Source organism: Pan troglodytes, chromosome 2 (genome assembly GCF_028858775.2).
Source record: "Pan troglodytes isolate AG18354 chromosome 2, NHGRI_mPanTro3-v2.0_pri, whole genome shotgun sequence".
Taxonomy (NCBI): domain Eukaryota; kingdom Metazoa; phylum Chordata; class Mammalia; order Primates; family Hominidae; genus Pan; species Pan troglodytes.
This window is the reverse complement of record NC_086015.1, coordinates 61,047,084-61,069,932: the sequence shown is the minus strand read 5'-3', so window position 1 is coordinate 61,069,932 and position 22,849 is coordinate 61,047,084. Positions and strand designations below refer to the sequence as shown.

The window sequence follows — 22,849 nt, the reverse complement described above, 5'->3', positions numbered from 1 at the left end:
TGGCAGTGAGCGCTCGCTAACGATCACCCGTCCCTGGCACGATCCTTATCCTAAAGAGAGCAGGCGCTTGAGAGGGAGGGTGGCCTTTCTTAATTCTGGTGCTGTTTAAGGAAGGGGTGCATTTATCTGGTGCTTCCAGAATTTGCACTCCTTGGATTTCCCATATGGGAACCTGCCTGGCAGGCAGCTTTGCATGAAGCCGAGGATTAAATGGTGGTGGTGGGTAGGGTGGAGGGCACCCAGTGAGGAGGGCAAATCTGCTTCTGTTTGCCCGGGCACATCACCTGCACCCACACCCTGGGCTGCTCCACAGCAAATTAAAGCCTGTTTCTCTTGATGGCCTGGGGCAGCCCTGTCAGTCTGCTGGGGCAGATCTCCAAGCTGGATGGGCCATGGTGCCCTGGGGGTGGTTTGTGCTCTAGATGGTCTCTGGCTTTCTGCTTAGGTACTCCTGCTGGGTGTCCTTCTGACAGGAGAAGGACGCACTTCGATTCCAGGCCTGTGTGCTGGCTGCCTTGGGACAGCCCGAGTGCTCTGGCTGTAGATCTAAATGCAAGCATACTGTGAATTTTATTTATTTATGTCTTTGCGTCTTGCCGTGTTCCATAAAAGCTTTAAGCCACTTTATCTAGAGAAGATGAGGAAAGTGTAAGGGTTAAGATTGTAGGCTCTGGCTGAGTGGGGTGGCTCACGCCTGTAATCCCAGCACTTTGGGAGGCTGAAGTGGGCAGATCACTTGAGGTCAGGAGTTCGAGACCACCCTGGCCAACTTGGTGAAACCCTGTCTCTACTAAAAATACAAAAATTAGCCGGGCATGGTGGTGGTTGCCTGTAATCCCAGTTACTCGGGAGGCTGAGGCAGGAGAATTGCTTGAACCCGGGAGGTGGAGGTTGCAGTGAGCCAAGATCACACCACTGCACTCCAGCCTGGGTGACAGAAGGAGACTCCGTCTGAAAAAGAAAAGAATGTAGGCTCTGGAACCAGAATGCCTGAGTTCTCAGGTGTGACGTTGGACCAGCTAATATACAGGCACTGCAGGATGTGAGGGTGAGAGGCACAAGAACAAGCAGCACGCTGGCTGGCGGCCTTGGGCAAGGTGTGCCTCCGTTTCTTTATTAGGTGATCAAGAATAAATTAGGGATAAATCTGGACAACACGAGGATAGTAACAGTATCACTCTTTGGGTTGTTGTGTGGCTTTAGTGTGATAATTACCATAAAGCACTTAGAAGAGTGCCTAGCATACAGTTGATACTCAGTAGATGGTGGTGGTAGTGGCAATGATGAAGGGTACTTTTTTTTTTTGAGGCAGACTCTTACTCTGTCACCCAGGCTAGAGTGCAGTGGCACGATCTTGGCTTACTGCAACCTTGCCTCCCCAGTTCAAGCGATTCTCCTGTCTCAGCCTCCCAAGTAGCTGGGATTACAGGCTCCCGCCACCACACCTGGCTAATTTTTCTATTTTTAATAGAGACAGGGTTTCACCATGTTGGCCAGGCTGGTCTCAAACTCCTGACCTCAGGTGATCCATCCGCCTCGGCCTCCCAAAGTGCCAAGATTACAGGCGTGAGCCACCGTGCCTGGCCTGGTGTGCTAGAAAAATGAAGTGCATCAGTGCCTGTGGTGGGCTAGTGAGCCAGTTTGTGCAAAGCACCAAGAGCAGTACCTGCACATATGAGGGCTCAGTAAATGTTCACTGGTGTTATTATTTTTATTATTCCTTCATCCAACCCTTATCTGTAATTACAAAATCAAGAAAACCACACTTTTTTTTTTTTTTTTTTTTTTTTGAGATGGAGTTTCACTCTTGTTGCCCAGGCTGGAATGCAGTGGTGCAATCTTGGCTCACTTCAAACTCCACCTCACGGGTTCAAGCCATTCTCCTGCCTCAGCCTCCCAAGTAGCTGGGATTACAGGCATGCGCCACCACACCTGGATAATTTTGTATTTTTAGTAGAGATGGGGTTTCTCCATGTTGGTCAGGCTGGTCTTGAACTCCTGACCTCAGGTTATCCGCCTACCTCAGAAAACCACACTTTTTTAAATAAAAAAAGTTTGGTGCAAACTCATTTAATGACCAAACCTGGCTTGAGTTAATAGGAGATTACTCATAGTATGTACCAGAAGTAGTTACACATTCAGCTGTAGAAATACTTATGTACTGGATTTTGGGGTGCTGTGCCTGGCCCTGCTGGGGTTTGACATAGCATCCTGTACATACTCCATACTACCTTTCTCAAATGCAAACAGGTTATGAATTCCGAAATATGTCCAGCACCAAGGGTTGGAAAAGGGACTGTGGACTTGTCTGCCATAATTCATTCTCTGGATGGCCATTGAGGCCACTTCTTGCTTTTGCTAATAGGGAAGGATGCTGCAGTGAGTATCCTTGGTAGACTTGAATTGCTGGGTTCACAGACATGCAGATTTAAAACTTTGGTGGTTATCGATAGATTGCCTTTCAAAGAGATGAGCACAGTTCCATCAATACTGTATGTGTGAAGTTGATCGTGTTACTCCCTGGCTTTCAAGAGTCTTCACAGCTGACCACAGTTGTCCATAGTTGTCCACAGCTATTCTTGGCCCGGGGGCTTACATCCTTGCTCCCTTCTGTGGTGTTCACAGCCTTTCCTTCCCAGTCTGGCCCCAGCCTGTCTGCCCAGCCTCTAACCATGGTGGCTTTTCCCCCACCATTATACTTGGACCTCAGACCACCTGTAGTGTCCCTCAGTCAGTCAACAACTGACCCCCCAATTCATCCCCCCAGTTCTCTCTCTTTCTCTCTTTCTTTATCTTTCTCCCCACTACCCCTGTACTGTGTGCCCTGGGGCTCAGCCATAGGCAGCATAGAGCTGCCCTGCTCTGTGGCCTTGGCCTTCCAGGGTGGAAGCAGGAAACCCAATTTAGTTTTGATAGTCCTGAGAATAGAGAGTGAGAAGAACAGCATTTAGGGGAGGGAACAACCTGTGGGAAGGCCCTGAGGCAAACTTGGGAGGAAGATTTGTATTTTTAGGGTTGTGGGAAACCGTTGCAGAGGTTTAAGCCAAGGAATGACTTGGTCGATTGGGCTTGTATTTTCAATACTGCAGGTGGTAATGGAGAACATGTTAGCAGCAGGGACTGAGAGAAGGGAGTGGAAGGAGAAGGGTCAGGCCTTAGTTGCTGATTGGACCTACAGGGTAAGATGAGAGAAGGGTGGAGGACACCTTGCAGGTCTCTAGATTCAAAATCTGGGTGGATAAGGGTGTTCTGAGCCTGAGCCTCAGGAGGAGAGGGGCTGAGAGTGGAAAGAGCAAGTCCTCTGGCTGCCAGGGCTCACATCCCAGCCCCTGCAGTTGTTGCTGTCAATCCCTGACCCTCACTATCCTCATCTGTAAGATGGGGATTAATGTAGCGCCCTTGCAGGGTCCTGCGAATGTGGACGATGCTGACAGCAGTCAGGGGGCTGCACCTAGTGGGTGCTGGGCAGGGGCACATCTTTCCCTTCTTGTGCCAAGAAGCCACCCTGCATTCCCCCAGAGCTAGTTTCTCTGTTGGAATTGCCTTCCCAGCCATCATAGTTTCTGATTTCTCCTCTTGTCAGGCTTTGCTTTTGTTTCCCTACTGGATTCTGAGCCCCTTGGAACTCCAATTCTAGGTAGTAAAGCCTAGATGTCTGCATTTCTGAGCAATTCCCCAGGTGAACTCAGCTGCTTAGAACATTCTGCATCCCTGTAGGGCTGGAGCTGTGTCTTCTTAGAGCCAGACACATACGCAACCCTGGAATGAATGAACCACTAACAACCGTATGGCCTCGCATCTCCCACAGATAAACCCAGCAGGCTGGACTGCTCCAGTTTCGAGAGCAGCCCAGTCACCTGGGAGGGATTTTAATTTTATTATATTTTTTTCTTATTTGTTTATTTATTGGAGTCAGGGTCTCACTCTGTCGCCCAGGCTGGAGTGCAGTGGCCCAATCATAGCCTACGGCAACCTCGGACTCCTGGGTTCAAGCAGTCCTCCCACCTCAGCCTCCTGAGTAGCTGAGACTACAGGCATGCATCACCATACCTGGCTAATTTTTTAGTTTTTGTAGAGATGGGGTCTCACTATGTTGCTCAGGCTGGTCTCGAACTTCTGGCCTGAAGTGATCCTCCTGCCTCAGCTTCCCAAAGTGCTGGGATTACAGGCATAAGCCACCATGCCCGGCTCCTGGGAGGGATATTTAAAGTTCAGATTCCCAGACCCAGCCTTGGCAAGTCTGTTTCAGAAGGTCTGAGCTGAGCAGAGCATGATTCTCTGCTTGGATGATTCTACCCAGCCATGTCAGAACACCTGTAGGCTCTTAACGCTGTGTGTCCTCCTAGCTCTGACATCCTCGTCCTCAGCCACAGGCCCTGGCATGTCCTGCCATGCTGGGTGAAGTTGGTTTTCTTGGTGCCAGGTCACCAGGTGGGGTTTCTGGGTAGTGGCAATGGCTGTTCCCCTCCTGCAATTAGCAGGAGTTAAAATGTCTGGGTTCTGAACTTGTGTGTCTCTGCTGCCACCAGTAATTACACAAGGTCAAGTAGGTTTATCATAGCTGAAATTCTAACAGTTTGGGGGCCTGTGTCCCCAGTTCGCTTTGATTTGTGGTCTCATTCTCCCAGCCAGCCTTAAGGAGGAGGGGGGCATGGGGCACAGCTGCTCCTACCCCGAGAGCACAGCTCAAGTGCCAGGCTTTGCCTCCGGAAGCATCTGCCTATTTCCATTGTCTGCCTCTCCTTGGACACAGAAGAATGATTATAACCAAATGGAGGGATCCTCCTTCACCCGATCTCTCTGCACATTTCCAGATGGCTTTTGTAGAAGTTGTAGTCTTGCTCTTGATGTGCAAATCTGTTGGGTGATAGAGGTCTCATCGTGCTGGAAGAAGTGCCTCCCCAGTTAATTCTCCTCCACCCAAGCAGTCAGTGAAGGTTCAGCAGCTGGCAGAATGGAAATTGATGGTGGACATGTGACTTGACTGGCTGAGCTCCATAATGCTCATTCCTCATTGTCATTTCTCATGTGCACTGTGGGTGTGTGTCTCTTGGACAAGAGGATTGTGGTCTGGAATCCTGGAGGGATCTTGCAAAGCAGATCCAGATCTTGGTGTCTGGAGTTAGGGTGGGGTGGTGGTGGTGCTGGATGGAGTGGGAGGGAAGACCTGGATCCCCTGAAGGCCTGCGCGTGTCTGGGCCAGCAGGAAGGGGCTGAAGTGCGTGAAGGCTCATCCAAGGGTTACTATCAGTCAGGTCACTTTCTCTGTGACTGTGGCTGAGCTTTACTGCCTCTGGAGATCCACATGCCTGTACAGTCTTGCCTTCTGGGTGGGTCTGTAATTTTTCCTCATGGGTATTTTAGTAATCTCTGGATGTATCTTTCCCCCACTTCTTCTCACCCTCCTGTTTGCTCAAGCATCCCAGCTCCGGAAGGCTTCAGATTCTATCTCCTGCTCCTTTAACCCAGCTGCCCTGGGTTCACTTCATTCCAACAGAGGTCTCCTCTCTTACATCCAGCTCCCAAAATCGACAGCATTGAATACAACGCTGACTCTGAAACTTGCTCACTGGGGGATCTCCAACAGGCTTTTTAACTTCTCCAAGAGACCCTCTGCTTTCCCATCTTTTTTGGTTTGTTTTTATAAAGGAGGAAAGGACACTGACCTTTGCATGGCACTGTGCTGGGCTCTTTGCTTACACTGCTTCATTGGATCTCCATAATAGTCCCATGAGGTAGACACCATTACGACCCCTGCTTTCTAGTTGGGGAAACTGCGGCATAGAGAAGTCCTTTCCAAGATCTTATAGCTGCTAAGTAGCAGAGGTCGAATGAATTTAAGTCCCAATGTTTCACTTTGTTGTTGTTGTTGTTTTTGAGATGAAGTTTTTTTTTTGTTTGTTTTTGTTTTTGTTTCTGTTTGAGATGGAGTCTTACTTATTCTGTCACCCAGGCTGAAGTGCAGTGGCAAAATCTCGGCTCACTGCAGCCTCCACCTCCTGGTTCAAGTGATTCCCCTGCCTCAGCCTCCTGAGTAGCTGGGATTCCAGGCTCATGCTACCACGCCCAGCTAATTTTTGTAGTTTTAGTGGAGACGGGGTTTCACCATGTTGGCCAGACTGGGCTTGAACTCCTGACCTCAGGTGATCTGCCCACCTTGGCTCCCAAAGTGCTGGGATTACAGGCGTTAGCCACCACACCAGGCCCCAATAGTCTAATTTTGGAACCCCAGGCCTCCATTGACTTTCTCTGTTGTAAATGTTTTTGCAATATAGATGTTTTAATAGCTTATGTAAAATCTTGTCATTGTGTAATTATGGTATTATGGAATCACATTTCTCTTGCATTCAGTTTATGTAAACGAAACTAGAATCTCTTAGGAAAAAAAGAGAAAAACAGCAGTTTAATCTCACTGTTCCACTTAATGAGTGTATGTTCTGAAGGATACAGGAGATTGGGGGTGGTGAATCTGCTGGACTCCCTGTACAGGCCCCACATTCGGAGCACTTCAACCAGGGCAGCTGTGTGTGTGAGTCTGGGGGTTAGAGGTCTGTGTTTTCCTTTGGCTCTGACCACCAACTTTACCTGCAGTGCAGCTGAACACACAGTCACCTGCTCTAGCACTGTAGGAGAACCGAGTTGGGTTCCTCCAGAGAGGGTGAGCAGCTCACTAAGATGCATCTTCCTGAGGGGTTTTCCAGGGGAATTTTGAATTCTGCAGGATTTTCCCACTAACTTTAGAATTCGCCCTCCGGTGTCAGAAGGCTGAGCTTCGTCCTCCCTTTTGCAGGGTCTTTCTCAGCTGACATTTGGGTCAGAGCACAGAGATGGAGCTAAGATTGAGCCAGAGAGTTTTGTTTTGTAGGGGAGTTGGGCTGCATATTTACTCCGGTGCCAGAACCTATGAGATATTGGAAGTTTGGGAGGTCTGGACCCGGGAGTCAGACAGACCCAGCTGTTCAACCCCTATTGTCCGGTTCCAACTGCTGGACCTTGGCCAGGTTGCTTAAAGCTGTAGTTTATTTCGTTCTCGAAAATGTGGATAACAATGTGCACATCTCTGGGATCTTGTGTGAATTTGCAGTTAGAGAACAGGTCCTTGATATATCTTGGTCATCTGTGCCCCTTAACTAGAGCCTCATAGATTTCAGTGAATTGTAAATTGTCTCTAAGTGGCTAGCTAGGTATAATTTCATAAAGCATTATTTAGAATTGGGCTTCTAAGAGAGCTCACCTTATTTCTTTCTGCATTTTGAAGCACTCTGGGCATGAAGTATGCTGTACTTAATTAAGCATTTGTCCTTGCAAATAATGAATGATAACGAGACAAACCAGACTTTGAGCTGAGTTAGTGAGTGTGATGTGTGTTGATTCTATGAAGCTCATTTAAACAAATGCCCTGTTTGGTGCAGGATCAGGTCAGAAAATCTTTCCCTGCCCAAGGGATCCAGTTTTAACCTCAATTAGAAAAACTGGCACAAGACCATTTCTAGAGCCATTTTGCATGCCTGCCACTTCCCTTTGGGACCTCTGTTTGGGGGAGAATGTTCTTGGTTTTTGTGCTTCTGCCCTGGTTCTTAAGGTCACTAGCTCTGTGGGCAAATCTGTGCTTTCTGTGCCTAGGTTTCCTCTTCTGTGAGGAGATAAGAGTTCCTGACAACATTGCTGAGTGGGTTGAGCATTTGAAGCCCTCAGCAGGGTGTCTGGCATATGAAAAGGCCTCTATTGCCATTGCTTGTGGTGAGGAGGAGGACAATGATGACAATGTGACATAGACAACCCGTTGCTGGGTCCATGCCTATCATACAGTAGGCAGCACAGAATGGGGGACCCCAGTCCTGCTCTGACCACTGTGTCCTGTTCCCTCCTACCTTTGGGTCCTCCATGAATCCATAAGCATGCTCTCTGTCCATCAACAAAAACATACTGAGTGTCCATGAAAGGCATTACTGAAGAGAACCAGAGAGAGACAGGCTGACAGTAGTAGTTTGTTTTTTGTTTTTTGTTTTGAGACAGAGTTTCACTCTTATCGCCCAGGCTGGAGTGCAGTGGTGCGATCTCAGCCCACTTTAACCTCCGCCTCCTAGGTTCAAGCGATTCTTCTGCCTCAGCCTCCCCAGTAGCTGGGATTATAGGTGCCCGCCACCACGCCCAGCTAATTTTTGTATTTTTAGTAGAGACGAGGTTTCACCCTGTTGGCCAGGCTGGTCTTGAACTCCTGAGTTCAGGTGATCCATCTGCCTCGGCTTCCCAGAGTGCTCGGATTACAGGTGTGAGCCACCATGTCCGGCCAATAGTTTTATGTAAAGCAAGGTTTTAAAACTTTTTTGTTCCATTGGAACCATTTGACAGTATGAGAACTCCTCCGAGAACCCTAGCATATAAATCATAATAAAAGATGAGATGCCCTGGTCGAAATTGGAATACCTTTTGGCCTAAAGACAGGCATCCTGGAACCAGGCAGGGGTTGACCGCTTGTGGTATCCCCACCAAGCCTCCTATCCTGGGATCTGGGATCTGATTTTCCACTGGGAAGACTAGTGACTTGTGATACGACCTTGAGGACTGACTAACCTTCTCCCCAAACCTCCCCAAATGAACATGTGATGGAGACCATGCCCACAGTACCAGCCTGTACATAAGCAGTGAAAACTGGAACTGGTACTCAGTCTATCCATGTAATTAAGCCACAGGGGCGGCCAAGCACCAAACCTGTAGGCTGCCTGGTGGGAGTGGAGTTCAAAATACTTGTTGGAGCAAGTACGATACTGTCATTAGCCTGTTGCATCCATTTCATCACTGGGGTATCTTGACACTGTGTTTAGAAATACAAGTCCTTGTGTCCCCAGCATGCATCTTCCTTTGAGGGATAGTGACTTACGGACTCGGCTGGGTACTGTGCAGCTTTGCCTCTTGATGCCTTCTTTTCCTGTGATTCTCGAATGGCCAACCCCCCCATGTGGACCACTTTATTGCTTCAGCTGGTGGTGATGCCTCCATGGCGTGGGTGTCCTGATTCCACAGCAGGTTTGTATCATCTTTCATTAGAGTGGAAGAGTACACAGTTCACTGAATGTGTTCATTTGTACACAGTTCACTGAATGTGTTCATTTGTTCAACAAGTATTGCATTTGTCTGTGTGCTCAGGGTGCCACACAGCCTGGTGCAGTTGGGGAGACACATGTGCACACACTGGTGTGATTGGGTGAAGGAGGAGTGTGGCAGGAGCACTAAGGAGGCACCAGAGCCCATCTTCAGAGACTCTGGGAAAATCCAAGGGGGTGACGTGAGTGGTGGAGCTGACAAAATGTCTCTCAGAGGATGGTCATGGGACCTCACTTCCAAATTCTTGCCCCAGCAATCTCCCATAACCTCCATAGTGTTTGGCATCCAGGGATGATGGAGTAGGAATGCAAATATAAATAGTTAACACTAACCATTGAGTACATCTTCTTGGCTAAACACTGGACATGGATGATCTCATGTCATGCAAGGGTGCACAACCTGCTGTGATGACACACTGCGCTGCCCCAGCCCTCCTTATACTTTCTGTCACCCTCCTCCTCACTCTTGTAATCTCTTTTTCCTCCTTGTTAATTACTTATGCTGTGTTCTTTATCCAGAGAAGCCCTGGCTTGTTGACCTGGTAGGCTCTTATTCACCCTTCAAAACTCAGCCCAGTCATCACCTCCTCTGAGAAGCCTTCCATGATATGCTCAGGCTGACTTGATGCTCTTCCTCTTACAACTGTATATCCCATCATTACAGCTTTGTTACATTGTACCGTAATGGTCAGAGCTTTTTTTTTTTTTTAACTTTGAAACAATTTTAGTAATCCTAACATATATAAACATTTTTGTTGGTGTTGGTGTTGTAAAATGCTAGTGGCGGCCAGGCGCTGTGGCTCATGCCTGTAATCCCAGCACTTTGGGAGGCCAATGCAGGAGGATCACGAGGTCAGGAGTTCGAGACCAGCCTAATCAACGTGGTGAAACCCCATCTCTACTAAAAATACAAAAATTAGCCGGGCGTGGTGGCACATGCCTGTAATCCCAGCTACTCAGGAGGCTGAGGCAGGAGAATCGCTTGAACACAGGAGGTGGAGGTTGTAGTGAGCCGAGATCGTGCCACTGCACTCTAGCCTGGGCAACAGAGTGAGACTCGGTCTTAAAAAAAAAAATGTTAGTGGTACAGATATAACTGAAGCCTGTCTTAGCCTCCAGCCGTCCCATATCCCACTTCAGAGACAGCCACTTAAAAATAACTTTGAGGTTGTGTTAAACTTTAAAAAATATATTTATGGGCTGGGCGCAGTGGCTCATGCCTGTAATCCCAGCACTTTGGGAGGCTGAGGAGGGCAGATCACGAGGTCAGGAGATCGAGACCATCCTGGCTAACATGGTGAAACCTCGTCTGTACTGAAAATACAAAAAAACTAGCCGAGCATGGTGGCGGGCGCCTGTAGTCCCAGGTACTTGGGAGGCTGAGGCAGGAGAATGGTGTGAACCCAGGAGGCAGAGCTTGCAGTGAGCTGAGATCACGCCACTGTACTCCAGCCTGGGCGACAGAGCGAGACTCCGTCTAAAAAAAACATGTTTAACATGTTTAACAATCAGCTCTTGGGGACAGGTTGGAGAGCGGGGAGCCATGATTTGCAGCATTTTCTGATTTCCATGGTGTAAAACTCCCACCATGGCCAACAAACCCCGACATGACTGAACAGAGTTGGAAAGAGATGTGCACCATTGACTTTCTCAAACTAGTATGTGCTGGCTCTCATCCACCACTGCTTCATATAGCTGGAGTCTTGAAGTATGTAGGGTTTTTCTTTTGCTAGAAACATCATTATACTTTAGGTTCTGTTCTTGCTTTTTTCCCCTCTAATGTTGAGTTGAGCTGTGTTTCCCATGCTAATGCATCTAGATCTGCTTTGTTGTTTTAGCTGTTGCATATTCTACACCAAGCAGTCATTATTTCTCCAGTGCCTTATTGATGGACAGTTTGGTTGTTTTTCATAGGGTATGTCTCCTCATAGTAGTCCCCATCCTCCTGGGGCATAGGAACTTTTCATTTGTATCCATGTAGATGCTTCAAGACCATGCGTGGGTGGACTCAGGGTGATAGTGGATGCTTGGAAACAATGCCAAGCTGGCCCAGGTGCGCTGCTGTGTCCACACTGACCAAAGCACTGTTTGGTAACTGACCTAATGTCTTGGCTGCTCATGTCATTATCTCTGGTTCAGTTTAGTGGCCACATCAGCCCTCGGGGGTGGTGGCCTCGTTTTTAGCCAAGGGCTCTGGGTCATGTTTCTTGGCCACTGGGGAGGTGAGGTCATCTGGAGCGGGTGGCTTGGGACCTTGTGGTCCCAGCCTGAGCCATCCAACCATCCTTTAGTTCTGATGTTGGCTCTGGCCCTGAGATTGGCAGACAGCAAGAAAAAATGTATCCCGCTCTCTCCCTGCTCAGATAAAAGCCTGGAGGACAACTCTGACTGTTGTTTGCTGATAAAAGTTTATAAAGCTTTGAGTGCCAAGCATGAGGCAGAGCAAGGAGTACACAGAGCTTTTGTAAATTTCCCCGGAGGGCATGTCCTCTTTTGAGATCTGAAGATGAAAAGATCTTATTTGGTGGAGTCTTGATTTTGTTGTTTGTGTATTTATGAAGACTTTTTTTCTTAGTATATATACATTTTGGTAATTAAGTATGTGAAAGTGTTTGCTAAGCACCAACTGTATGCCTAACACCCCATTAGGGTGGGGTTGTTATGGAAGCATGGGCTCTGGAATCAGATGGTGTGTGTTCAAGTCCCTCCCCTACCATGATACACTTTGGGATATTGAACAAGTTAATTCACCATTCTGTGCCTCAGTTTCCTACTATTCAATAGAGGGATTGTGATAGTGCCCGCTTCATAGGGTGGGAGAAGAGGAAGTGAGATAATGCACGAGGAGCACTGAGTCTGGTGCATATGAGGTGCTCAGTAAAGGCTGTTCCTATTAGTAGGAGTTATTATTAATTAGCACTGGAAGTTCACATACAATCAGAACTAGGAACAGAATGGAATGTGCAAGACCTTGAGATGTTCTGCTCTTGAGACACTTGCAGTTTGTTTGGGGAGACAAGAGTAGGTGTTTGGTCCTATTAGCAATCAGTATATGACAGTCATAATGAAGTCCAAATGATGTGGTTTTTATTTCAAGTTCTACAGAAGTTGGTGGGGAGTGGGGAGTGCCTGAGAGGAGATGGGGTTATAGATGGGGTCACTGTATGTGAGAGGCAGGTAAAGGAGTGAAGGAGAGACAGAGGAGGGCACTGTGCAGCAGGTGTCAGTAGCTGATCAGTTCCAGGTCAGTCTGGTGGGCAGCGGTTGGCAGGGTGGTGTGGGTGTTGAGGAGGTCAGCTGGGGTCTGCTTCATTCAGAGGTGAAAGGACACAGGCCTGTGGAGTGGAAATGGGATGAAGCAGGCAGAGCCATTTATTAAAGCATCTTATTGAAGCACAGCATACCCACAGAGAAGGGCACCGGTCATAACTGTATCACTTGATGGTTTTCACAAATGGATCATACCTGTATTAAGAAACAGAACTTTGCCAGCACCCCAGAAGCCCCATCATTCCTCTTCCAGCCACCACTCCCCCACTAGAACCGCTATCCTAACTCCTAATAGCCTGGGATGGTTTTACCTGTTTTGGAATTTTCTTTTCTTTTCTTTTCTTTTCTTTTTTTTTTTTTTTTTGACGGAGTCTTGCTCTGTCGCCCAGGCTGGAGTGCAGTGGCGTGATCTCAGCTCACTGCAACCTCCACCTCCTGGGTTCAAGTGATTCTCCTGCCTCAGCCTCCCAAGTAGCTGGGACTACAGGCGTGTGCCACCACGGCTGGCTAATTTTTTGTATTTTTAGTAGAGATGGGGTTTCACCATGTTAGCCAGGATGGTCTCAATGTACTGACCTCGTGATCCACCCGCCGCGGCCTCCAAAAGTGCTGGGATTACAGGCATGAGCCACTGTGCCTGGCCCTGTTTTGGTACTTTCTGTAGACAGACTTGGATAGCACACACTCTTGTGTTTGGCATCTTTAGCTCAGCATTGTTTTCTGAGTGTCTTTCTTGTTGCCGCATGTAGTTGCAGGTCATCCATTCTCATTGCTGAGAATCACCACCATTGATTTCATTCATTCTATTGTTGATAAGCATTTGGGTAGCTTCCAGTTTGGGTTTGTGGTAGGTCACATAATGGCCCTCCCAAAAGATGTTTCTGACCTAATCCCTGGTCACAGGTACCGTTCACCAGTAATACCTGGGACTGTGTTACCTTACATGGCAAAAGGGACTTTGCAGATGTGATGACTTTAAGGATCTTGACATGGGGAGATTATCCTTGAGGGACCAGTGTAGTCACAAGGATTCTTATAGGAGGGTCTGGTTCAGAGAATGAGACGTGGTGATTAAAGCAGAGGAAAGAGAAGACAGAGATTTGAAGATACCATTGCTGGCAATGAAAACAAGAGGAGGAGCCACAAGCCGAGGAATGCAAAGTGACCTTTAGAAGCTGGAAAAGGCAGGAGAACAGAGTCTCCTCTAGAGCCTCCAGGAGGAATGCTGCCCTGCAAGGCCATGTAGACCCATTTCTGACCTACTTTGCTATGAGAGGAGATACATTTGTGCTGTTTTAAGTCACTAAGCATGTGGTAATTGGTTACAGCAGCAATGAAAGACAAATGTAGGGGAGTTGGGCATGGTGCTACTGAGGACATTCTAGACTATGTCTCTTGGTGCACGTGTGTACCTAGGAGCAAATGCAGGTTGACTCGACATTGTCACGGTCTTCCAAGATGGTGGGACCAATTTATGTTCCCAGCAACAGCAGTAGATGAGAGTGCTGGTTGCTTCACATTCTCACCAGCAGTTGGTGCTTCCTGGGAAATTTTTAAATGAAGAATTAGCAGGACCTTCTGTCCAATGGACGCAGTTGTGCTTTGCAGGAGGTTGATGCAGGAGGTATCAGCAAATACCAATGGGTACTGATCCTACCAGCTGAGGAGAGGAACGAGGGAGTGGTGGTGCCAGAGTTTTTAGCTGGGCAGAACTGGAATTCCTCTTCCATGCAGGTGACTGGGATGGGAAATACTGATGAACTTTAGATTAACACGAAACTTTCCATCTGAAGAGTTAGAACAGCGCTTATCTCATCTTTGTAACTTTGTGACTAACCAAGGGATGTGGTGGGTATTATGTGGTGGGGAAAAAGCCCACGCTGTTCATCAGCCCTCATTTAAGTGCTGCGACTATAAGCAAGTCACACCCTGTCAGATCTCTGGTTTTGCCATCTGTAAAATGGGTATGATCCTGGCTTTTCTGCAGGGCCCTGGCAGATGAGAGGAGCCTCTGTGTGAGAGCCCTGAACTTACCACCTATAAATAGGAGGCACTGAGTCAGCAGTTGCTGTGGTCATTACCAACAATGGTATAGGTCTGAGGCGGTGGCTGACGCCTGTAATCCCACCTTTTTGGTAGGCTGAGGTGCAAGAATTGCTTGAGGCCAGGAGTTAGAGACCAGCCTGGGCAACATAGCAAGACCCCATCTCTACAAAAAATAAAAAAAATGAGCCAGGTGTGGTAATGTGCACCTGTAGCTCCGGCTAACATGGGAGGCTAAGGCAGGAGGATCACTTGAGCCCAGGAGTTTGAGGCTGTAGTGAACTATGATTACATCACTGCACTCCAGCTTGGGCAACAGCAAGACTCTGCCTTAAAAACAAACAAAACAATGGTATGAAACCCCTAGGTTTAGAGTGTTCCTGGGGCTGAACACTCAACCTTGAGAGGGATCTGAGAGTATCACCTCTTGGTTGACATCCAGGGCAGATGAGGTTAAGCTCACGATCAACCCAACAACCCCCGGGGCCTCATTGAGACACTATTCCTTACCCGATTCCTGAAATGGCTTTTGAAATTTTTTGTTTATTCATTCATTTGTTCATTCATTCAGCCACCACCGAGCTTTCCTGTGCATGTCATGCCACAGTCGGGAGAAACACAGACTCCCAGGCCAAATGCCTGGGGTTCCAGTCTCAGCTTTATTATTTGCTACCTGTGTGGCCTTTGCCAAGTCTTAACTTCTTTGTGCCCAGTTTTCTGATTCTTCATGTGAGAAGGTAACAGTCCCTGCCTCCTAGGGCTGGTGTGAGAATTTGATGCAACAATCCATGTCAGTGTCCGTGTCAGGCCCTCGGGCATCCCTCAGTGCTAGGGCACAGAGATCGATGCCCCCAGTCCCTGCCCCTAGCCACAGGCTGAAGGGTGATGGGTTTTGTTTTGTTTTGTTTTTTGAGACGGAGTCTTGCTCTGTCGCCCAGGCTGGAGTGCAGTGGCACAATCTTGGCTCACTGCAAGCTCCGCCTCCCGGGTTCACACCATTCTCCTGCCTCAGCCTCCCGAGTAGCTGGGACTACAGGCGCCCGCCACCAAGCCTGGCTAATTTTTTTTTGTTTTTAATAGAGACAGGTTTCACCGTGTTAGCCAGGATGGTCTCGATCTCCTGACCTCATGATCCACCTGCCTCGGCCTCCCAAAGTGCTGGGATTACAGGCGTGAGCCACTGCGCCCAGCCTGAAGGGTGATGGTTTATTGGTGCCTGTCTACAGAATATTTTTGCCAATATGGGAAAGGAAAAACCTAAAGCTCTGACCTAGAACTAGCCAGTGGCCCCTCAAAGGCAGGCTCTGATCCCTCATGGCTGCTTGGGAAATATGGCTTTGAGGAGAGTCCTGTGGTTGGCATCATTTTGGAATGTGGGTGTAAAGTCCCTTGCAGCAGTTACATGCTGCAGAGGAGCTTGGGACACTGAGCAACCTTGGTTTCTAGGCCGAAATGAGGTAGGTTGAGGTGTTCACAGCTGCAGAAGTGACCCAGGTATGGGCTACTCAATTCCTCTTCATACCCTTTGTGGATGCAGTGGCAACTCCGGGACTCTGAACTCAAGTCCCACCACCCTTCCATCTTTTCTTCTTCTGGGATCCACATTTTCACTCTCACCCTAGCCTGGGCCCCTCCATAATGCACATGTCTCAGCTGATGAAGTTAGCTCTGATGGAAGCCAGAGCAGTGGCCCCTGACAGGGATCCAGATGCTAAAAATATTTCATGATGTGCTTTTTGCAAGTTAAAGACCAGCACTGGAGGCAGTGGCTGGGGACTCTCCCCTACACTGACTGTCTAACGCCTTGGGGTACAAGGGTCCCAGGTATCCTGTAGGTCCTGCTCACCTAGATTGGAGAATTTATCTAAATGGTGCTTTAATCTGGCCAGGCCTGTGGCAGGGCAGATGGAGGAGGCTGTGCTGGAGATACGGCCAAGCAGGCCTGTGATTCTCAGTAATCAAAGTAGTGGATGCAGCGGTGCTGGATCATTCAGCCAGCACTAGCTTAGAAGAACATGGGTGGTCCAAATTACCCTCACCCCCCGTGCCTGGACGATGACAGGCTGGAGACCAATACACTATCCCTCAGTATGATCTGCACAGCCAGTTCTACAGTTGAAACTGATGGCTATTTCTTTGGTTGACACTAAATGAAGTAGCAGGTTTGTGTTTGGGGCCATGTGGTACAAAAAAAGCTATCTTTTGATCCTCAACCACACCCAGAGTGGTGAGGAATTCAGTGCCTGAGACTGAAGAAGGATCCCAGAGTTATGGCTCAGACTCATCCTGGGGCAAATGTTCAGGAAGCAAAATAGTGGGAGGAATCCTCCACACCACTGGAATATTCTTCTCCTGTGCACACTGTCTCTGTCTCTCTCCCTTGCCTTTCTCTTTGCCTCTTGCTCCTAAGCACACTTGAATCCTTACCTAAACTTGGGCGTCATGCACCCGAATGGTATTTTACCAGTCCAGGTGGTCATTTTGTGACATGGAACTCACAGCTCATACTTGGAGATGCCCTCTGTGTTCTTCATTCTGTGCCCAGTGCTCTGCTCTTGAGAGTCTTCACACTGGAAGATATTACCTGCTTATTAACATCCCCTCATTCATTAAGTACTGATTGAATACTTACTATGCACCAGGCCCTCATGAAGTTGCATGTAGTTTCACTGAAATTATGTCCAAAAAGAGTTTGGCCTCACCTGTCTCTACATACATAGTGTGTGCCAAGCTCCAAAATAACCAAACCCACCTGCAGAAGGGCCCCAGTGAGGATATGTAATCATATTCCCAGCTGGGATGACAGTTCACAACCCATAAAACCAGGGCCCATAAAACAATGACTTAAAGAACAAAGAAATTTCTCTGTAAGGTAGTAGTTCTAAGGTGACAGGGGTGGCTGTGCTAGACGCAATCACAGGCCCAGGTGGTTTCTACCTTGTTGCTTTGTCATTCCAAGTGCATTGTCATCATCTGCATGGGCAGAGCTGGATTCCAGCCCGTGGGAAGGTTGCTCATATCCTAAGACCTAGACCGAGAAGTGGCACATATCACTTCTTCTCACGTTCCACTGGGAACCCAGACATTTGGCTATATCTCCCTGCAGGGATGCTTGGAAAATGTGGTACCTGGCCGGGCGCAGTGGCTTACACCTGTAATCCCAGCACTTTGGGAGGTTGAGGTGGGCGGCTCACCTGAGGTCAGGAGTTTAAGACCAGCCTAGCCAACATGGTCTAACCCTGTCTTTACTAAAAATACAAAAATTAGCCGGGTGTGGTGGTGTGTGCCTGTAATCTCAGCTACTCAGGAGGCTGAGCAAAGGAGTGGTGTGACCCTGGGAGGCGGAAGTTGCAGTGAGCTGAGATTGTGCCACTGCACTGCAGCATGGGTGACAGAGCGAGACTCTGTCTCAAAAAAAGAAAAGAAAAGAAAATGTTGTACCTGATAAAACTTGAATAATTATGGAAGAAGGAAATATTGGATTTTGGTGGACACTGGGTAACCCTTGATATATTCCCCTTGTATTTAATGCAGCTCTTTGTGTGTTTATAACATAAATGTACCTAGATGATAAATGTTGGTTGTTTTGCTTTTTAAAAAAGGAGACCTGAGCCTGCCATACTGAGTCTATGGACAGTTCCACAGCAATGAATCAATGCAGCTGTAGAGGAATGGAAGGAAACAAGGAAAGGTAAAAATAATCAAATAACCTAAATAATTAAAAATTTTTAAATTCCTGTATGCAACAATTAAATGCAATGGAGGACTTCCTTTAAGCCTACATAAGTCAGTAGAGGCCATCAAGAATTTGGAGATAGTGCTAGGCATGGTGTCTCATGCCTGTAACCCCAGCACTTTGCAAGGCTGAGGTGAGAGAGGATCACTTGAGTCCAGGAGTTCGAGACCAGCCTGGGTAACATAGTGAGACCTCATCTCTACTAAAAATTAAAAAAAATTAGCCAGGCATGGTGATGTGTGCCTGTAGTCCCAGCTACTTGGGAGGCTGAGGCGGGAGGATTGTTTGAGTCCAGCTGGTTGAGGTTGCAGTGAGCCATGATCACACCATTATACTCTAGCCTGGGTGACAGAGTGAGACCTTGTCAAAAAAAAAAAAAAAAAAAAAAGAATTTAGAGTTAGCAAAATTTCACATATTTTCTTCCACATCTCTAATTTCTTACTAGAGATGTTTCTTTCATGTCTCTGCCAGAGGAGGAATGCCATTCAGTATGAAGGGATTTTTCTAAGACTTAGAAGGAAGAGTTGGTATAAGTAGGACCAATGTGATATAGAATTAAATATTTTATTCCAAACTATGGACATTCATTCCAAAACACTATGCGCCATGCTCGGATGTGTTGTGCCAGCATTTGTGAGTGGCCAGTCCCCCAAGAGGAGGCAAAGGCAGACCCTGAGCTCTTGGCAGCTCCGTCTTCTCTTTGACTCACCATTTCTTTCTCTTTCTTATGCCTTTTTTTTTTTTTTAAGCCCGTTGTGGTAGTGTGTGCCTGTAATCCCAGCTCCTCAGGAGGCTGAGGCAAGAGGATTGCCTGAGCCTAGGAGTTTAAGGCTGAAGTGCACTACAATTGCACTTGTGAATAGCCACTGCACTCCAGCCTGGGCAACACAGCAAGACTCCATCTCTAAAATAAATAAGTACATATAAATAATTAAAAACTTTTAATGTAATGTCAATAATTAAAATTAATTTAATTTAATTTATTTATTTACTTTTCTTTGAGACAGAGTTTTTGCTCTGTTGCCCAGTCTAGAGTGCAATGGTGCAATCTCAGCTCACTGCAACCTCCACCTCTTGGGTTCAAACGATTCTCCTGCATCAGCCTCCTAAGTAGCTGGGATTACAGGTGTCCACCACCACACATGGCTAATTTTTGTATTTTTAGTAGAGATGAAGTTTCACTATGTTGGCCAGGCTGGTTTCAAACTCTTGACCTCAGGTGATCTACCTACCTCAGCCTCCCAAAGTGCTGGGATTACAGGCGTGAGCCACCGCGCCCAGCCTAAAATTAATTTTATTTATAAATAAATAAATACATTTTCCTTGTTAAAAATACAAATGAAATCCCCATTGACTCCCATTTTCATTCCCAGCTCCTACCTCATCCCTGCCCTTCCCAGAAGTAACCACTGGGATCTATCTTGTACATTTTCTTCCATAACTTTGTTAGTTATCTGGATACATAGAACAAAAGTCACTCTTTCCTTTCTTCCTTTTTTTCTTTCTGTTTTTAAATATGTACTGTCATACTATGCTTGTTAGCCTATTTTGTAGCCCTTTTATAAATTCAATAATATGTCCTAAAATGTTTTCAAGACATATGTGAATCTACATTTTTTTTTTTTTTTTTTTTTTACTGCAGCCAAGTGAATAGTATATCCACAGTACAAGGATCCAGCTGTTTATTGGGCCATTTCTCTGATGGTGGTGGTTAGCTTTGTTCTGTTTGTTGCCCTTATGGTAGTGCTGTGATGTGCTTTCTGGTATGTTCCACCTGAGCACATGGGCAAGAATTCTCTAGGGAGGTTGCCGCGGATTAGAGTTGCTGGGTCATCCTGTAAGGTCTGAAACATCACCAATTCATCCTCCAAAGGGCACTGCTTGTCACCTGGGCACCAGATCTCCTGTTTGCTCACTGTCTTGCCATGCCTCAGATCTTCAGCTTTTTCATTTTGCTAGTCTTTTGGGTGAATGATTGTGTCTTTCTGTGGTTGTAGTTTCCTCTGCCTCCTCTGAACTCTGAGGTTGTTCATCTTCTTAGGACTCTGTTGCCTAGCTTCATCTCCTGATGGTGCCATAAGCCTCTGTCCCCACTGGGACCCATCCACCTATCCAGAGTCCCAGGGCCCCAGGGCATCTGGGGAGCCTGGCCCTTCCCAGGAGTGGTTGCTACGTTGTTTTCTCTTCTGAGAAGCATCCAAGGAGTATACTTATACTCCCCCAGGAGAGTCCAGCCCAGGATCATCTGCTTCTCCTTCTAACCCTAGGGGCTTCAAAGAGCCCTCAGCTGGATTTCCCTACTTTTATATCCACCACTACCATCACTGATGCCATCAGCATTGGCAACAGTTTGAGAATTTACTATGTCAGCCTCTGCGTGGATCACTTGGCCTGTTTATCTCATTTAATTCTCACAGTGGTCCTCTAAGGTAGGAAGTTGTGTTGTTTCTCCCCATTTTGTGGCCATTAGGTAACAGACAGAAATGTATTCAAAACCAACCCAAAGAGTAAAAGGAAACCAGCAAAACTTTGCTCACATGCTCACCATGGATCCCTGGTTTCTACCCAGTGCTCTCACTTGGAGTAACAAACAGACCCACATTTGTTGAGTGCTGAGTTCTGTTTAATGAGCATGGCTTTGGGGCCATCACGCCCATGTTTGCAGTTGCTTTGACCATACTCAGTTGTTATTCAGAATCTGTGGTATTTCCAGGGGGGAGCAGAGTTGAAAGGGATGGCTTTGTCCCTGTCCAGCGTATGAACAGGGGCTCCTGCATATCACCAGTACCACTGTTCTTGGGTACCGTTAGGGATGGCAGCCTCACCCATGCCCATCCAAAATGTTTCTCTGCAAAGGGGTTTTACAAGTTGAGCATATTTGTCATGGGGAGTACGTATACTTGCTTATGAGGAGTGCATAAACTGAGCTGTGCAGGGAGAGGAAGTACTTCACTTGCCCTCCCTAGACCTAATCAGTCAACTTACCCTAAAATGTTTAACTTTAGGTCTTATTCTAAGATCAAGAAATTGCAGACAGAGTGCAATTTCAAATGCCTTTCTCAGCCCCCATCTTTTAGTATATATTTCAGAGACATAAAAATTTAGAGCCAGAAGAAATCATAGATTCATTGTGTTTAACTCTGCATTACAGGTTTAAGCAAACAGACCTAGAGTGATGAAATGATTGCCAAGTTCATGCTCCCACATCTCCAGGGTCTGGCTCTGGCTCTTTCCATAACATCACAGCTACCTCTTGTGCAATTATTAGGAGACTGATCCTCTTTTCTTCCAAAACTGCCTCACGTGATCCACCCACCTCAGCCTCCCAAAGTACTGATTCAGCGGGTACTATCTTGCAGAAAACTAGCCCATTGAACGATTAATTGATTGTTCATTCAGTGGGCATTGATTGAATACTATTATATGCACAAGTGACAAAAAGATGGGTAAGATATGAATTCTTAGGGAATTCGGAGTCTGGCATCTGTGGGGGAGAGGTAGTTGCACACATCTGAGCGGTGGTTAAGTGGAAACCCATGAATCTACGCTGGTCAGTGGGGATAATAATAGTATCTCCCACAGTGGGTCACTGGGGATGTTCTGAGTTAATCATTGGAAAGCTCCTGGCATATAGTCAGTACCCAGTAAAGGCGGCATTTTTTGTTTTTGTTTGCTTATTTTTAGTCGCATATAGAGTGAAGAACCTAGAAAGACTTTTCTGTCAGGAGAATGATAGACTTATGTTTCAGAAATGGTAATCAGTAAACACAATTTCTCATCTTACACATATTTATCTTTTTAGTGTCTCTCTCACCTATTGGACTGCAAACCTCATGGGGCTAGGTCTCACCTCTTGTGTTCACCATTATTACACAGTTTACCTCATTACTGTGTGCTTGGCACACAGTAGGTACTTACTAATACTTCTAGACCAATGAGTAAAAGGGGTGGAGTAACAAGATAGGGTGGACCTAGGATCCTTGAGATGAGGTGCTGAGACAAAGCCGACCAGCTGGAAGGACCACAGATCAGCCTGGGCCAACCCCACTTCCTCAAGGACTGGGGCTCCCTGGAATCCCTGCCCACAGGCCATGCTTCCCTTTGTGAGATGCAGTTTTGTTCCTGTGATTTATGGGCAGTTTGTCTTTTAACCAAGTGACTTTATTGTGAGGAGGACTATTTGCATAGCATTTATTGACTAAGCAGTAATTTCTTGCTGCTTCTATTTCTGGATGCCAACTTACACTTTAGGGGCCCAAGAGTATAGGATTTCTAGAAGATAAATACCCTGGAGAGTGCAGTTTTCTGTGGTCATCAGTGACTGCAGACAGATAGTGCATTTCTATGCCTCAGTTTCCTCAGCTGTGTGGCAACAGAAGCAGAATTTCTGAACAGTTTCCTCAGGTGCAAAGGAGAGAATTTTGAGGGGGAAAAGTCCTTGTCTTTCTTGTAAATTCTTCCTATGAATGGACCTGTGGTGAAATGGTTGGATAGTAAGGACTTCACTTATGCTGGAGAAATGGGAAGATTTAATTTAGGTCGTTTATTCATTCATTCATTTGGTCAGTCAGTCAACAAACATCCCATTACTCAGTGGCCCTCAGCACTTTGGGAAAATGCTCAAACAAGGGATTAGGCATTCCCTGCAGAGTCTTCCAGGCACGGATTATATACATATATGTCTCTTTTTCCAAA

The 22,849-nt window shown here is 46.9% G+C and overlaps 1 protein-coding gene across 6 annotated transcripts in view; it reads left to right on the top strand.

The window, feature by feature from the left end:
* The window catches only part of ARHGEF3 (Rho guanine nucleotide exchange factor 3), a 353,349-nt gene that overhangs the window by 29,464 nt on the left and 301,036 nt on the right, over positions 1-22,849 (top strand). For 3 of the 6 annotated variants that reach the window (XM_063805891.1, XM_009445683.5, XM_001173627.8), the window contains exon 2: positions 18,020-18,108. The exons of 2 other annotated variants lie outside the window; for them this stretch is intronic. Coding sequence is in view for 3 of the 4 variants with exons in the window: in XM_009445683.5 (XP_009443958.1) it covers positions 18,047-18,108 (62 nt within the window). In the remaining variant the exon portion in view is untranslated. Of the gene's footprint in view, positions 1-18,017; positions 18,109-22,849 lie in introns of those variants that run through there. One more of the 6 variants, XM_024355516.2, reaches the window with a different exon arrangement.